Raw genomic sequence first — 17978 nt, 5'->3', positions numbered from 1 at the left:
AGAATGGCTAACGTTAACAACTCAGGCAACAACAGATGTTGGCAAGGATGCAAAGAAAGAGGATCTCTTTTGCACTGCTGGTGGGAATGAAAACTGGTGCAGCTGCTCTGGAAAACAGTATGGAGGTTCATCAAAAAATTAAAAATAGAACTACCCTATGACCCAGCAACTACACTACTAGGTATTTATCCAAGGGACACAAGTGTGCTGTTTTGAAGGGGGCACATGCACTCCAATGTTTATAGCTATTAACAATAGCCAAAGTATGGAAAGACCCCAAATGTCCATCAACAGATGAATGGATAAAGAAGATGTGGTATATATGTATACATATATGTATATATGTGTATCTATCTATCTATCTATCTATCTATATATATACACATACAGTGGAGTATTACTTAGCAATCAAAAAGAATGAAATCTTGTCATTTGCAACTAAGTGGATGGAACTAGAGGGTATTATGCTAAGTAAAATTAGTTAGAGAAAGACAAATATCATATGACTTCACTCATATGAGGAATTTAAGATACAAAACAGATAAACATATGGGAAGGGAAGCAAAAATAATATAAAAACAGGGAGGGGAACAAAATACAAGAGACTCTTAAATACAGAGAACAGGGGGTGCCTGGGTGGCTTGGTCGGTTAAGCGTCCAACTTCGGCTCAGGTCATGATCTCATGGTCCGTGAGTTCGAGCCTCGCGTCGGGCTCTGTGCTGACAGCTCAGAGCCTGGAGCCTGTTTCGGGTTCTGTGTCTCCCTCTCTCTCTGCCCCTCCCCTGTTCATGCTCTGTCTCTCTCCCAAAAATAAATAAACGTTAAAAAAAAATACAGAGAACAAACAGAGGGTTGTGGAGGGATTGTGGGAGGCGGGATGGGCTAAATGGGTAAGGGGCATTAAGGATCTACCCCTGAAATCACTGCACTATATGCTAATTTGGATGTAAATTAAAAACAAATAAATTATAAAAAAAAGAAAGAAAAGAAAAGGATGGGAAATGATACACCACACAAATGGTATACAAAAGAGAACTGGAGTAGCTATACTAATACCACAAAAAAAATAGACTTTAAGACAAAATTTGTTACTAGAGACAAAGAAGGATATTTTATAATGACAAAAGGACCTATCTATCAAGAAGACATAACAATTTTTTTAATTTTTAAAAAATGTTTATTCATTTTTAAAAGAGAGAGAGAGAGAGAGTGAGCATGAGTGGGGGAGGGGCAGAGAGAGTGGGAGATACAGAATCTGAAACAGGCTCCAGGCTCTGAGCCATCAGCACAGAGCCCAATGTGGGGCTCAAGCCCACAAACCACAAGATCATGACCTGAGCCAAAGTTGGACGCTCAACCGACTGAGCCACCCAAATGCCCCAAGAAGACATAACAATTTTAAACATACATGCACCCATCAACAAAGCCCCAATACAGGAGGCAAAAACTGACAGAATGGAAAGACAAAATGACAACTTAACAATAATAGGGGCACATGGGTGGCTCAGTCGGTTAAGCATCCAACTCTTGGTTTTGGGTCAGGTCGTGATCTCATGGCTCATGAGTTTGAGCCCCACATCCAGCTCTGGGCTGACAGTGCAGAGCCTGCTTGGGATTATCTCTCTCCCTCACCCTCCACCCCTCCCCTTCTCCCTTTCTCTCTCAAAATAAATAGATAAGCTTTTAAAAAATTTATAAAAGAAAAAAGAAATACAATATATAAATTCCCATCCATTTATGTATTGCCCATGGTTGCTTTTATGCTACAACAGCACTCGAGTTGAGTAACTGGAATAGAGGCCATACAACCCCACAAAGTCTAGACTATGTTCTATTTAGCACTTTAAAAAAAGTTTGGAACTTCTGGTTTCAGCTACAAAATGTATACAGCTTGGAAGTCTTCACCTACATCTTTACAACAAGACTAAAGGTAAACAAACTGAAAATAAATGACTTTTCTTAGACCCATCAGAGAATTAAGATCACAGGACAAACCATCACCCAGAAATCTGAGAGACAGCCAAACACAGAGAATCACAGCTGAGATCAGCTTATGTGGAGCAAAGATGGTGGAGTCTTAAACTGCTATGAATACTTAAGTGATAATCTTCAGAAATCGCTGGACACTGAGTGTGTACCAGGTCAAGACTGAGAAGCTCCTTGGGGACCCAATCTTAGGGGAACCCAAAGACTCTTATGAGTTTTACCTCAAGGAACCCCACCAGGTTCTCATGGTAATGACCTCCCAAAATACCCACCCACTTTAAATTACCATTTTGAAATACACCCAAAGCATTCTCTGTAATAAAGGCCAATGCTCCAAGTAAAATGATGTTACCAGACCCTTACATGACCCAGGGAAGGGCAATTAGCCAACTCCAGCCCCTCTTGAAATCCTATTTAACCTAAGAGGAAAAAAATCAAAAAGCCAAGGAGCACTTCTGAAAGTGACAGCCCAAGGACTCAAGCCCACTAGAGACTGAGAGTCATTCATAAAATTACAGAACAATTCCTCTCCCACAACATCTTAGCACCACATCAACAGGGTTCCAGTATAATCATAGCAGATTATAACTGAAAGAGTGTCCAGACACAAATTCTATGTAAGAAGGAATTCTTAGGGAAACCTAAGGAAATGCACCTGAGTAAATGGAGTCCTGTGGCCCCTACAGCTGTAGCTACAGCTATGACATGAAACACAGTCCAGCTCCTAACCACAAAAACATAAAACCTCTTACTAAAGGCCTATTTCCCTCAGTTTCTATTGCCCCAGATATCACGTCCAGTTTTCAACAAAAGATTAGAAGCCATGCTAGATGGAAAGAAAACAAACCCTAGAATCCTAAGTGACAAAGCTAACATGAGAACCAGATTTGGTAAGGGGTGATGAAAATGTTCTGAATTACATAGGGGTGATGGTTTTATAACCTTGTGAGTATACTAAAAACAACTACATTTTACACGTTAAAAGTGTGAACTTTATGGTATGTGATCATCTCAATTTAAAAAGGGTTTTTAAAAAAGATTTAACATGATTTGTAACTTTTTCCAAAACAAAAGTTTTCCTATACCATCCACACCCACTCAATTTGTGAAAATAACATTATAGAATAAATCTATGAGAATCACAATGGAATAAATTTTAAGAATTATGATTTTCATTGTATAGTTATTTGCTACCTATAACATTAACAATAAAAGAGTAAACATACTGTCTTTTTGCCACTCAATAAATATATACTTAATGTCTGCTTCATATAAGAAACTGTACTATGTTGTTGGGCTACAAAAATGAAGTTGACAATTCCATAAAACAAAATGAAAAGTGCCAAGCAAAGGCTACATAAAGTACAATGGACTTAAGAATACAGGAGAGCATTACCACCTGGGGTGATCAAAGAAGTCTTCATAATAGAGGTAGTATTTTAATTGGGTCTTTATTTATTCATTTAACCAATGTTGAAATGCTCATTATGCTCAGGTAATATGCCAGGTGCTAGGAAAACAAAATTAAAAATGAAATGGATTCTCTCACTGTGTCATGAAATAAAACTCGAAATGTGTATGTACAAATATGTGCTTATTTACATATGTATGGATAACTAACTACAGTATAAAGCAATGAGAGCACTTTTGAAGAATGAGTGTCAGCCAAGAAGCATAAACCCCTTTAATGGCTCCCTGACACCTTCCAGAAAAATTTCAACTGCAGAAATACGGCCTTGAGTTTCCTATGATTAAGCCTCTGACTAAATTCCTAGGTGACTTCCTCTACTGCTTCTTTATTACATCTATATTATGTGTTGGCTATTCTGTCCTTTGCTATTTTCCCCTCAACCTTTCCTTTCATCCCTCTATCCATTCATTTAAGTACTAATTGAGAGCCTACTACATGCAAGGCGAGGCACAGGGATACAACACCACACAGGACAAACAGGGTTCTAGCCCTTGTGGAGCTGATCTTCTATACAAGGGTAAAGATCCTGAATGAATAAGACAACTATTAGTTACATGTGATATATGCGACAAGAATATGCAAGTCTATGAGTATACAATGACAGTTTTAGTCCTTTCCTCTGAGGTATTTGACTTCATGTGTAGTAAGTAGCAAATACTCTATATTCCTTGGGAAGAATTTATATGACAGGGGATGGAAGATAAACCTTAAAACATTCAAGGGACTGAAATCATAGTGAAGTTGCTAAGAGTTCAGTCATCTGGGACATGTCAAAATATTTCTACCAAGGTGAAGGGCAAGTTGCTTCATCTTGCACACTCTGCCACTGAAAAAGAGACACATGGGTCACTTTGGATTCAGGAGGCAAGATATACTCCATGTGAATGTTCTAGTTTGAGTAATTTTCTGAGTAATTCATAGTTTTGAATGGACCCCAGAGCTTCCAGGAAAGCTGATCTTGGGCCATATGATCCAGAAGACCCAATAGCAAGGAGGAAAAAATCATGGCAATACCTTAAGGTTAGGGAAAAAGGTTTTTTCCCTAAGGTTTGGGGAAAAAGCCACCTATTCATCTTCTACAGATAAATATTACCCATTTGAGAAATAGTTCCAGGCTTGCTACTGGGCTGCCCGGGCTAAATACCTGATTCATGGTATACCAGGTAACCATGCAACATGAGCTGTCCATAGTGAGCTGCCCAGTGTAGCATGTAGAAAACAAAAAGGATATAGAAAGGAAGAAAAACCGGAGCTAGGTAATAATGCTTATAGTTGACATTCAGGTGACAGCAATACTGAATCTGAAATCACTTTACAAACATTGTCAGGCCAGTAAAAGTTACTAGTTTGGTCTTCTTTTGGTTACTGAGACAGGCTATGTAAGCTCTTTTCTTCTTAGAGCCTTCACACATATTGTTTCCACTGCTGGTGTGGCTCTTTCCCTGCTTTTCACTGGGCCGGTTCCTTCTCATCTTTCATGTTTCAGCTTAAGTATCACCACACAGAACAGACTTCCCTGATCACATTTTCTAAAGCCATGCCCTTACCCCCACACTATTATCATCTGTCATGGTACTCTGCCTTTCCCTTCTGTGCCTTGTATTACAGTTTGTTGTTATACATTTGTCTGTTTACTTGAATATTGTGTAGGTCTTCCATCAGACTGTAAGTCCCACAACAAGGCAAGAATAATGTCTGTTTTTCTCACCATTGTATACCCAACCGTTGACACAGCATCTTATACACAGCAACAGTCATTAAAATTTGTGGAATAAATAAGTGCAACTGCTTGGACTCTCATTCTTTCAGCAACGGTAGTCATCCTTCTCCATCTATAAACCAAACAGCCCATATTTTGCACTGGCCTTTTTGCACACTGATGGTGATTTGGGAGACTTACCAGAGAAATTAAAGTGCCTAAAGTCAGCAAAAATTGGGGAGTTACTCTATGGCATTTCTTCCTAAAACTTAGACAAGGGGACTATAATTCTCTATAAATGCTATACTCAAGTAAGAACATAATTCAGTATTTAACAAAGAATGCTCATCATTTCCTATGGGTAATTTTGGCCTAACGTTAATTTTGACAAGTGTCAGCACTGGCTTAAAATAGGAAAACAAGAAGAAACTGAGAAATATGGTATATGTTTGTAACCAAAATTCTGGGTTGTAAATTAAGAAGGAGATGAAGGAAGAGGAGGTACAGCCTTGTCTTACTTTTTTTTTTTAATTTTTTTTAATGTTTATTTATTTTTGAGAGAGAGAGCACAAGCAGGGAAGGGTCAGAGACAGAGAAAGAGGCACAGAATCCAAATCAGGCTGCAGGCTCTGAGCTGTCAGCAAAGAGCCCGACACGGGGCTCGAACCCATGGACCGTGAGATCATGACCTGAGCCGAAGCCAGATGCTTCACCAATTAAGCCACCCAGGCGCCCCAGCCTTGTCTTCCTTTTAGGCAATTACTGAAGAAGTCTCAGACTGAAACTCTGCTGTAGTCAAATGAACCTTTTACTAACTTTCTAAATGATTTTTTAACCTAACTCTAAGGTTTTAATATAATAATATTTATACCAAGGAACAAACAAAACAGCAAACAGAAAAAAAGCCCTAAGGATGTACTCACAATTGGGAACTTGTTTCACTTAACCATCCAATAGAAGGCATATTACTAAGAAAACTCCCACAACAATTTGACATCTTCAGTATACATGAAACATTCATTGCATTATGGAAACATACCTATCTCCCAGCTATTTCCACATACAAGTCCTGGACCGCCTCTTTTTCTCTGTGTTTTCTCTCACACAGCTTCTTCTGTTCTTTTCTGAAGATTACATCATGGGTCTCCTGGGCCTCTGTGGCAGGAAGAAAGAAGAGGGCCAAGCAAAAGGATGATATTTTCAGACTATCAAATGTCAAGAAAAATAAAACATCACTTAGTCAGCAACAAAAACCTTATTATGCAACTAGTATCCTCACTTCTGTAACCTCAGGGATTCTAATATCAGCATTAACTGCCTATTTAAATCATCTTCATGATTAGCATCTTGATAACGTTTACCAACTCTGTCAGGTTAAAAAACCTTCATGTTTTAAGTAGGAGGCTTATAATCAGTATAATTTTCTTTAATAATGTTAAACAGAGTTTCATATTGAAGGTTAGTATTTGCCTTATCTTAGTTTACTGTTGTGTTTTAATACTGATTTACTTATTGATTTTATTTTAATTTTAGAGAAAGAGAGCATGCATGCAAGTTGGGGAGAAGGGGGGAGGGAGGGGGAGAGAGAGAGAGAGAGAGAGAATTTTAAGTAGGTTCTGTGCTCAGCACAGAGCCCAATGAGGTGCTCCATCCCATGACCTTGGGATCATGACCTGAGCTGAAATCAAGAGTTGGACACTCAACCAACTGAGCCACCAAGGTGCCCCAATACTGATTTACTTGTAATGAGGCTTTCTTTAGTCACAGAAATAAGTAATCATTTACATAGTGCTTCCAAGTTTAAAGATGGTATCAAATGCATTCTCATCTTTATCTCAACAATTAATGAAGGGCTAACAATATCAACTAAGTGTAAAAACATAGTACTTGAGAGGGGCGTCTAAGTGGCTCAGTCAGTTGAACATCCGGCTGTTCATCTGGGCTCAGGTCATGATCTCAAGGTTCGTGAGTTCCAGCCCCACTGTGAGGTTCTGCACAGACAGTCCAGAGCCTGCTTGGGATTCTCTCTTTTTCCCTCTCTCTGCCCCTCTCCTGTGCATGCATTTTCTCACTCTGAAAATACATATTAAAAAAAAATCATACTTCATTATCCATGAAATTTTCTTTGGGGAAAATAAACCCACACCCCAAGGCAAAGGGTATACCAAAACTCTCCTCAGTTTAATGCACGTGCCATTTAACATTCATTTATTGGGGCACCTGGGTGGCTCAGTCAGGTGAGTGACCAACTCTTGATTTTGGCTCAGGTCATGGTCCCAGGGTCATGAGATCAGGCATTGTGTTGAGGTCTACACTGAGCATGGAGCCTGCTTAAGGTTCTCTCTCTCTCTCTCTCTCTCTCTCTCTCTCTCTCTCTCTCCCCCTCTGTCTCTCCCTCCCTCTGCCCTTCCCCTGCTCATATGTGCACTCTCTAAAAAAGAAAAAAATCATTTACTAATTTCTTTTCTTTTTCCTGAAGTGGTATTTAATAAAAACTTCAAAAATGATTATCACTCCTGTTGGCCTCTTTTAAGAATTCATTAAAAGACATTGATATTGAAGCTTTCTGACTAGCATCCTTATTTCCCTTCTATTTCTTTGCCAGTAAATTCTTGGATTTTAGGTTAATACGATAGTGATATGGCTGAGGTTTGGCACACTGTAATTACATAGTTACTTACAATGGTAATATTATAAGGAATCATTTAAAATTGAACATTTACTTTTTCTTAATGGTGGAAAGAAGTTTGCTTTTGTAATAACGGCGCATGGCGAGAACAGGTTTAGTACTATTTACACTCTATCTTGTGTAACGTTACCATGGGAAATGGAGTCCAACCCAAATAAATAAATAAACAACACATCATAGTGTTAGAAATAGAATAATAGAGTGAAGACTGAAAGAGATTATAAGTTTCTTTACAGCACTTCACGAAAGAAATTACTAGGCTCATCATTAAAATCACCTTGTTTTCTTTCCTTCCAAGGCCCTTAATACGTACATTAGGTTTTTCATCATAGAAAATCTGGAACATCCAGAAGAACATAAAGAATGTACATAGGTCTTAATTATCTCAAGTAATTCCATCATATAGTGATAACCACTGTTAACATTTCAGTTTATAAACTCCCAGTCTATTATATGTATGTATATGTGATTACATTGATATTACATACCATTTGTTTTACATATACATCATTAGCATCGTCTTGTATGCTGTTTTGGTATTTCTTTTTGTCATTATGTATCTACCTTTTCCCCATTATCAAATAGTCTTATAAAATAATGAAAAGCATGATTTGAGGGGGGGTGGACTGTCAAAATATATTCACAGATATGTGAACTAGAGGTCACTTAAAAATCAATATCTCTAAGAAAATTAATATGCATATGAGATAGTTGACTAATATTTTTATTAACATAAACTTCTAAAATTCTTCTTAAATTATAAATATTATACTTTGTTCTTTGAGTTACTTAGTAAAATTCTCCTATAAATATATCTCCCACTAAGAGTTTGGTATATACTCTTTTAGTTTTAATGTGCTTTTAAATGACGAATAGTATTTGATCTTATAGATTTACTATAATTTACTCAATTCCCAGTGTTGGGCATTTAAGGTATTTACAATATTTCATTATTAGCAGTAAATATATTTTGCAGATCCCTGAATGTAAATCTTTGACAAAAGATTTCAACAAATCTTTTCAACAAATCATGCTAAATTTATCACATCCTCTCCTTAGATACATATCATTTTAAAGTCTCATAAATTTAAATTCTTAACTTCTTTGAATTTATTTCTTTATATGCAAAATTAGAGGGCTAGATTACAGTTCTAATATGCTCCAATTCTAAAAAATTTGAGTTCTAAACATAAATCCAAAATTGGGTGAAACAATTTGTGAATCCTTAGAAGAAACATGAGACATATAATTCATGCCTTTCAAATGAGTTCAAAGAAGGTGTGTGTGCACCTAGGTGTGTGTTTGTGGGAGGGCGTAAATAGAAAAACAGAAAAATTAATTATCTTTCTGGAATATCAATTTTACTTCGGGATCTAAGGACAAAGTTTGTGGTTTTTTTCCTGTTAAATATATTAGAGTGAAAAATTTAAATCTCATTTTTTTTAATGTTTTATTTTGGAGAGACCCAGAGATTGTGGGGGCAGGGGCGGGGGTCGGGGACGGCAGAAAGAGATGGGACAGAGAGAACCCCAAGCAGCCTCGGCACCGTCAGGGCAGAGCCCGATGTGGGGTTTGAACTCATCAATCATGAGATCATGACCTGACCCGAAACCAAGAGTTGGAGGCTTAACCGACTGAGCCATCCAGTGCCCCCAAATCCCACTGATTTTTAAGATAAAAATGGAAGTCTCTGAAAAAAAAATGTTTGTATTTTTGGGAAGTCGGGATTTATTTTCCATCTTTTGTTAGGAAAGGATGCAAGGCTTTAAGTGAAGACGAAGAAGGCTTGCCAGTTGTAACACGAACCATTTGAGGATTGGTATCACATTCTTAAAGAGTAACTAGGATATCTGAAGTAATCCTTGGCCTTGGAATCAAAACACACATTCACTCCCATCATTGCCTCATTTGGGAACCTGTCAAGAGGTTAAGGATTGTTTCCTTTTACTCAAATGTCCCACCTGGCTTTTATACAATTTTATGAACCTTCTAATTCATTTCTTTTAAAACCAGAAGGCCGGTGTCCAGACAGCAGGTCTAACTAACCTTTACAAACATACCCACAGGGAATAGCATCCGCTGGATATAGTTCGTTTATATTTCTCACTCACTAATTTGGCAACAAATGTATGGTCTCTACTTTCACAATCATCAATGCTACTTCAAATGTGCCACATTGTTTCACAGTAAACAGACTATGAGCTTGATTTTTAAAAGTTTTTTTTTTTTTTTTAAAGATACGGATCTCAAGCAAGGATTAAGTAAAAATAAGTGAACCAAAGGCACCCAGATTTTTCTACCACAGAAGGGTGAAGGGAAATCTGATCTGTGAAAATTATGGCATTTCAAAATCTAAATGAAGTAGAAAGCTAGGTTTTCTTAAAAAATTTTTTTGTAGCAGGGTTAATGGCTATGAAGCGCAAACTTCGTCAGGATCTTGGTTTTGTAACTCCAAAACTGACACGCAACGTTCAAAGCACGCCAAATGATGTACAAAATGAAGTACACTCAAAGTAGAAAATCTAAAACATATTTCTGTATGTCCACACCCTATATCCAGGTGGCAATTAACTTTCCCTTTTCCTCTTTTAATGGATTAATTAAATTTTTCTTAATTCGGTTTTTGAAAATGGCTGCTCGGAGGGCGAAATTGGCACGCGGGTACAAAACAAGGTCACCAACACGGTCCAATTGGGGCTCACTCCGCCACCAGCGTCTGCGGACCGCCTCGTCCCTCCAGTTGGGAAAATAAAGCGAAGAGGCTCTCAAACACTCGGGGACAAACAGCTCCAGAGGACCTGCGCTCTCAGTTAAACTTTCCTCCAGAAGCTCCCGGGGGCTGGTTCCCAGAGCAGTTGACAGTGGGTGGCCCCGGCGGCGTCGGGGGTGGGGTTCAGACCGACTCTGGCTCCGGAAGGTTGACTTTAGCAAGACTCCTCCCTCCTCGGCCCTGAGTGGACTACAAATTAACATAAAACGTGTAAAACATTGACCTCAAGTAACTCTGCAGCATCTTCCGGGACACTTGGAAACTCGGGTACCAGCAAAAGTCGGGGACCAACCAGGCGGCCTCAGCCCCAGTGGGCGGCTGGCGCCACGCCCCGGCCTCCGGCGGCGTGACCCGGAAGTGCTCGGCGGCGGCGGCGGCGGCGTCGGCGGCTGCGGCGGCGGCCGCGACTGCGGCGGGGGCGGGAGCGCGGCCAAACCGGCGCACACGCGCGCGCTCCCCGCGGAACTCCCGCCGGCCGTCCGGCGCTCTCCCGGAGGCGCGCCCGAGCCGCCGCGGCCGCCACCAACATGGCCGAGACGAGCGAGGAGGTGGCGGTGCTGGTGCAGCGGGTAGTGAAGGACATCACCAACGCCTTCAGGAGGAATCCGCACATGTGAGTCGGGGGCCGGCGGCGCCGCCGCCTCGGTCGCCCCCGGGGGTCTTCGGGGGCGGGCAGGGGCGGAGCCGAGCCGCGAGCTGATATCTAAGGGGCAGGTCCCGGCCCGCGCGCCCCTCGCCGGAGGGGACCGAGCGAGGTCCGGGCCGGAGTGTTGGCGGCCGCCGCAGGGCCCGCTTGCCGCTACCGGAACGCGGTCGCGGGCGAGTCCCTAGAAGTGACCTCGGAAAATCAAAACGGAGCGACTTTTTTCGCCCTCCTTCCCACCCCTTCCCTAGGAGTTCTTGCAACTCGAAGGACTTCACCCGTGTGTCCACATCCTGCATCCGCGGAAGGTACACGGGCACACACAATGTGGCTCTGTAGATGCTTTGTAAATACAACTCTTTGAGGTTCGTCCCGGACCCATGGTAAGGGGAGGGGGGCAGTGTCACCGATCGTCTTATTTTCAGTGGACCAGAAAACCCTCAGCTTCCTAGCCAAAGGTAGTTTGAGGCTGCTTTTGACTTTCGCCTCGCTTGTCCCAAGGTTGTGGAAGGACTCGGATGAAACATCCTGCTTTGAAGGTGATCAGGGCATTTTCAGGAGTGTAGCTTCGGTAGGTGTCGGATGGGTCTGGTGTAAAGCGGATGAAAACTTGACACTTTGTAGCGTTAGCTGATTCATAGTTACAGGGAACATAGTCACTCTGTTCTTATCCTGACACTGCTGCCCTCTTTAAGTAGGACACCACAGGGCTGACACATGTATCGTTCCCTCCTTCCTTTTCATGGTACTTGGAGTACTCTGGGAAGATACTAGAAGACACTGTATTCTTTCTGACACTTCTGCTTTCATGTAACGAGCGAAAAAGGAAGCTAATAAAAGAAATGTCTACAGTATACAGAAGAGTCGGGAGAAGCAAGAGTGTTTAATTACCACCCTTCTCTCGTTGCCCCCTCCCCTACCAAAAGAAAGAGTCATGGAACCCAGTTTTATATTACTGTATTTTCACTTTTTCTAATTGTGGGGTTTTTCTTTTAATATTTTGTTTATTCTATTTCTTTTAAGTTTATTTATTTTGAGAGAGAGAGAGAGCACACATACGCATGAGTTGGGGAGGGGCAGAGAGAAAGGGTGAGAGAGAGAGAATCCACAGCAGGCTCCACACTGTCAGCGCAGAGGCTAGTCCGGGACTTGAACCTATGAACCATGAGATTGTGACCTGAGCTGAAACCAAGAGTTGGATGCTTAACCCACTGAGCCACCCAGGCTCCCCTAATAATTTATTTTTTAAACTGGGACACATGAATACTTACTCTTTTTAAGCCTTTTAAGCCCGACACCCTTAAGCTTTTCTGCCTAAAGAAGGTAGCAGACCTACATCTAAATGATGCTTCTAGAAATTAAGAAGCCCTCAGATGTCTTGCTCCCTTGTGGCACACAATTGGAGACCGTAACAGCGCCTCATTAAAAACAAAAGGCTGCTGGCCTCAGAACGCACCTGCTGCCTCTGACAGCGTCCACTTCCTTTCCCCTTGTGACTGCTGCCTTTTTTTGAGGGAGTGTTGGGAATGATCTCCTGGCAGTCACCATAGTGGGTCCTGGGTCTTCTGAAGAATGCTTTGATGCCTTGTATATCAGTCTTTCAGTCCCTTTTCGTGAATGAGAGCTTGGGTGTAAATAAGAGACAACCTCAAAAAAAAAAAAAAAAAAGTTGGATAAGTGAAGGGCCTCTTTTCTCATCAATGATGTTGTTTTTCTTGAAGAAATTGTAGCAGAGATTAGAAAGAAGTCTAACAAGTACAGTAGTTTCTCTTCTGTGCGGTAGATTTAAAAAGCACATCGGTGTTTTATATTTGAAGAAACTGAGATTGAGCGTTCACTGGCTTGGTGGGTTGAGACAGTGCAGTTTGGAGCACATCTCGTTCTTCTGGATCCTATTTACTGAAACTCATTAAGGACTTTTAAGCCCCCCAATCTTATTTTTAATGGTGAAATCTCATTAATATGCTTTCTATCAGTGCCAGATTTAATATTATCAATAAACACTTAGATCATTCAAGATTTAATAGTTTGAAATAAGTTGAGCATTTGAATAATTTGAAATGATGATACATAGTATAGGCCTGAAGAATTGAAATAACTCATTGCTTAATATTAATCCTCAGCTATTTTTTAGTATATGTTTCCTCCACTAATGATATTTTCAGTAGTATTACTGCGCAGATTCTTTCAGAATGTTTGATTTGGATTTTTCAAAATTGCCTGTACTTCTTCCCGTAATCTATCCCTCTCACTTCCAGGATAAACAGGCTGTATTTCTGGTTAAAGGGGGGGAAAAAAGGCATTGTTTATCTTGAAAGTTAGTACCTAACTATATTTTTCCGTATTACCAAGAAAAGTTTTTCTCTTTACTTTCTGTTTTCTTTTTTCTTCAAACACAAGATAGTTTGTAATTTTATTCGACAACATCCACTCCATTAAACATACTGACTTTGTTTCTGTAAGAATGCTTCCCAGGAGGAGTCGAACATGCATTGGTTAAGATGTAGATTTTGTTACAGTTGGATGTGGATAGGTTACCCCCTGTTAACCTCAGTTTCCTCTTGATTTGGTGAGGTTGATGAGAACACAGGAAAATCACCTCACGCTGTGTCTGGCCCTTATCTGCCACTTGGTAGATACTAGATTTAACCTGAATTTCCGTATTCCTCAGAAAACTGTACTGGTCAACTGAATGATGAATGTGAGGTACTTCATAAACTGAAAAATACCATAGAAATGTTATTTGTATGGTTGACTCTTAGAGAATACCACTGGAAAACAGCTGAAGGCTTGACCCAGGGACTAACAATAGTTTAATGTATAGACCTTTGCTAACGTGGAAGACAGATGTTTATGGCGTAATTAGGGTCATGTCAAAGGTTTCTTATCTACTGAGTTATTTTTTTTTTATTAATCTTTAAAATATGTATTGAACTCTCACTGTTTATGAGATGCTGTAGGTAGTATCCTCATGGTATAGATAGGAAGAAGTATAAAATATAGTTCTCATACTCAAGGCACAGAAATATCTATGATGGTGGAATTGCCCTGTTTCTGTGCTGTCCAGTGTGGTAGTCACTAGCCATGTGTAACTATAAAATGTTTCAAATGTGGCTAATGTGCATGAGGAACTGAATTTTAAATGGTATTTAATGTCGTTTGACTTACCCATGGGTCGTATGTGCCCAGTGGCCACTGTATTGCACAATGTAGCTCTAGATAGAGACAAAGACCCACCTGCGCGAATAGTAAATTAGGATTTACGGCAGAGCAGTTAGTGGTAGAGGCTGGGCTAGCAGCATGGGGAGCAAGTGCTGTGTGAGTGTATTAGACATAGAAGGAAGGCTTCGTATGTCTAGGCCAAGGGCCTTAGGGGAGGTGGGCTTTGAGCTGAACTTTGAAGGCTGGCAGGATTTATAGTTTCAGAGAGGGAGCCACCTCCACATGGAACTGGAAATTAACCTGAACCAGCAAGATGTGATAGAAAAGATACAGTAGAGTCAAATTATGGAAGTCCTTGACTTAATTTCTTGCATTCCATGTATGCATTCAGCAAAAGAGCACCTGTATTTCACAGATAGAATTCTAGCCCCTGGGTGTGCAGGTCTAGGAGTGGGGTGAAGGTTGGTGAACATATCACACATGGTCCTTAGCCCAGTGGAACAAACCACACAGATTATGGGAAGAGCCTGAAAGAAGTATATTTGAAAGAATAATAACAGAGGGAACTAATTTATATTTGAAGCTCAAGATAGTTCTTTTGAGGAAATAGCAATTAAATTGAGACATGAGGGATAGATAAGAGCTGGGTCAGGGAAAATACACTGCATCGGCAGTGGAGAGGCCCCAGTGGAAATTTTTGAGTAATGGAGTAGTAAGGAAAGGCAAATCTGTAAGTTGAGTTGAAGAGTAGGAAACGACAATCCTAATTGTCTTTTTACACTTGATTTTTTATGTGTTTCTTTAAATAATAGTATAGTTGTAAAAGTTTGAATTTGAATCTTGGCTTGTCAGTACCTGGGTAGACTTAGACAAGACTGTTTATAAAGAAGGGTTAAAATTTCCGCTTTATGAGATTATTGTATGAAACAAATGAAATAGTTTATGTAAAACCAAACACAGAGCAGTACACATAATGAACACTCAATAAACAATAACAATTTATGTAGCTGTTTTAAAAATAAGTCCAGTAAGTGATATGTGAAATTAGTACTCTTTAGAATTGAGAAAGCCTATGAAGTTTCTGAAACATCTTGATTTAATCACTGGTAGTTTTAATTGTCTATATGAAAGGGTTAGATATTTCACTAATTCTCCTATTTAGTCATTTAGGAAGGATTTCCAGGGTAAAGAAATAACAAAATGACTATTAGATTAAGAAGATTTGTACCGTTTCCAGAATCCTTGGGCTTGTTTTCTGTGTGGTCGCTCCATGTTACAGGATCAGTTTAGTATTTGGGGACCGTTCTTCCCACCTAAAAGGGAAACTGGGTGATACTACTTTTGAAAATAATATGTGGGCCTACTCTAATTGAGGGTGTTTCTAAAAAGTGCAGACAAGAGAAGCTGTCCAAACATCAGGAACAAAGTCAGTGTCCGTGTTATATGAACCTTGAACTTCATCTGGAAGCCAGTGGATCCCCATTGTGAAGTGAAGCACTTAGAAAGCTGTACCATGCTGTGGATGATCTTTTCAAGTAAATATGTTGGTACATTCCATTTTGCTCTTTTTTTGGAGCAGCCTTCGAAGGTAACCTAAAAAGTGAGCTTCGTGGTATCTCTTTAGTATTAGAACTTTTTCACCATTCCAAACCTTCATGTCTTTAAAAATCCTATGACGTTGGTTACACAGGTGTTGAGTGTGCTTGTTAAACACCAGGAATCTAAATTGCCAGAAACCTGAAAAAGACTGGAATTTGGTGGTGGTGAAAGAGTCAGAGGTTTCTCTTATAACATTATTTCACAAAGAAGTAACTGGAGTTGTATTTAATATTTATAGCACATTCATTGCAACCATTTATATTAATATATAAAAATCAATCCTGTAGGAAAATGTTTAATGTGAACTGTTGTTTTTAAAGAGGATTATAGGAGAGTATGCCCACTATAATCCCACTTCTGTGAAACATTTAGAAAAAAAATGCATTCCCAAACAGTAGTGTAGAGGGATGACAAAAGACTTCTAGTTTATTTTTTGCCCCCGAGTTTTCTAACTTTTCTTGAGTACGAAATTAGAATTTAAATAGCCAGAAATCTTCCCAGAAATCTGGAAGGAATTAATCTAAATTCTGCTTGCTTTCACTGATGTTTTTATCATTAACATCATGGGTTCTGGGCTAACTATTAAGAGATCCAGATTTTTAACTTAGCATTAGCCATGTGACCTTGGGTGATCATCTTAACCTCAGTGGACCTCAGTTTCCTTGTCTGATAAAATGAGACACTGGGGGAATGAGTTCCCTTCCAATTTTAAAATGATTCTGGAATCCTATTCCAAATTGTCTGAGAAAAAAAAGTGGACTATGACCTCAGGGACTCAGCATAGAAGAAGTCTGAAGTCAAACACACTGTTACTTGGAAGCTTACTGACCTACCTATCTTTCTAAAGTACATGTTATATTTTTAGAAAGCAGCAAAGCACTGTATTTTAGGGTCGAATAATGACAAAGGCTTAACTTTTTTGCTTCAGCTTCCCATCTGTTAATCGAGTAACTTTTCTCTTTGGCCTCAGGCTCTACTGAATTAAAGATAATACGCTTCATCTTTGCCTGTCACTTTATAGCTTACCACATACTTTACCTTGTGTTTGCTTTTCCTAGCAGGCGTTGTTATTCCTGTATTGCAGATGAGGGAACTGATGACCAGTGACTTGCCACATTCACATTGGACTGTTAGAGGTGGACCAGAGGGTAGCGAGAACCCTGGACCTTGGAAGATCGAGTGCTTTTGCTACCTCTCTTTTAATGTTCGCTCCCCCGATGTAGCCATTTTCATTCTCCTTACATGAGAATAACTGTCAGGTTTCTCAGTCAGAATTTGAAAGCTGAATGAGACCTAGCAGTCCATTTCCCTTAGAGATGTAATGCAATTCCACCATTTTACAAATGAGGAAAAGTGACGTCCGTAGAGGCCAAATGAAAACTAGGACTTAGGCCCTCTGCATTGGAAGGAAATCAGGGACACCTGAGTGGCTCAGTCGGTTGAGTGTCTGGCTTTGGCTCGGGTCATGATCTCGGGGTTTGTGAGTTCGAGCCCCGTGTCTTCGGGCTCTGTGCTGACAGCTCAGAGCCTGGAGCCTGCTTCGGATTCTGGGTCTCTCCATCTCTCGGCCCCTCCCCTGCTCATGTTCTGCCTCTCTCTGTCTCTCAAAAATAAATCAATGTCAAAAAAATTTTTTTAAAAAGAAGGAAATCAGATATAATGTTCTTTTGGAGAGTCAAGAAGTGATATTCTTTGAAAACGATTGATTTGAATGTTATTCCTCAAGTTCACAATAACCGGCCTTTCGGCGGCAGTTACTGTGCATCTGCAGTATCAGGGCATTCTTGTTTTTAAAAATTATTTCCTGGGAGAATGGTACCCAACTAAAGAAGTGTGTTTTTTTATTTGTGCAAATGGCTCTGTCCTTTCATTTAGGTACCGGATTATTAATTGGGCATTTTACTTTTGGTATAAATAATGAGCAAGGCAGGTTTTTACATGGCGAATTTACCCCCCCC

At 40.0% G+C, this 17978-nt stretch overlaps 1 protein-coding gene and 1 long non-coding RNA gene across 8 annotated transcripts in view; one reads left to right on the top strand and one right to left on the bottom strand.

Moving 5' to 3' along the window:
• The window catches only part of LOC122204519, a 31526-nt gene extending 20569 nt beyond the window's left edge, over positions 1-10957 (bottom strand). The window contains exons 1-2 of the long non-coding RNA XR_006195707.1: positions 10840-10957; positions 6197-6312 (exon numbers count right to left, since the gene is read on the bottom strand). This is a non-coding gene — a long non-coding RNA (uncharacterized LOC122204519). The remainder of the gene's footprint in view (positions 1-6196; positions 6313-10839) is intronic.
• A 79-nt stretch (positions 10958-11036) lies between these two features.
• The window catches only part of PTAR1 (protein prenyltransferase alpha subunit repeat containing 1), a 50249-nt gene continuing 43307 nt past the window's right edge, over positions 11037-17978 (top strand). For 4 of the 7 annotated variants that reach the window (XR_006195696.1, XM_042912025.1, XM_042912029.1 and 1 more), the window contains exon 1: positions 11037-11229. Coding sequence is in view for 5 of the 7 variants with exons in the window: in XM_042912025.1 (XP_042767959.1) it covers positions 11144-11229 (86 nt within the window). In the remaining 2 variants the exon portion in view is untranslated. Of the gene's footprint in view, positions 11230-11570; positions 11625-11683; positions 11831-15955; positions 16010-17978 lie in introns of those variants that run through there. The other 3 variants (XM_042912027.1, XM_042912028.1, XM_042912026.1) reach the window with 3 other exon arrangements.

This window comes from Panthera leo, chromosome D4 (genome assembly GCF_018350215.1).
Source record: "Panthera leo isolate Ple1 chromosome D4, P.leo_Ple1_pat1.1, whole genome shotgun sequence".
Taxonomy (NCBI): Eukaryota; Metazoa; Chordata; class Mammalia; order Carnivora; family Felidae; genus Panthera; species Panthera leo.
This window is presented reverse-complemented; position numbering and strand designations above follow the sequence as displayed.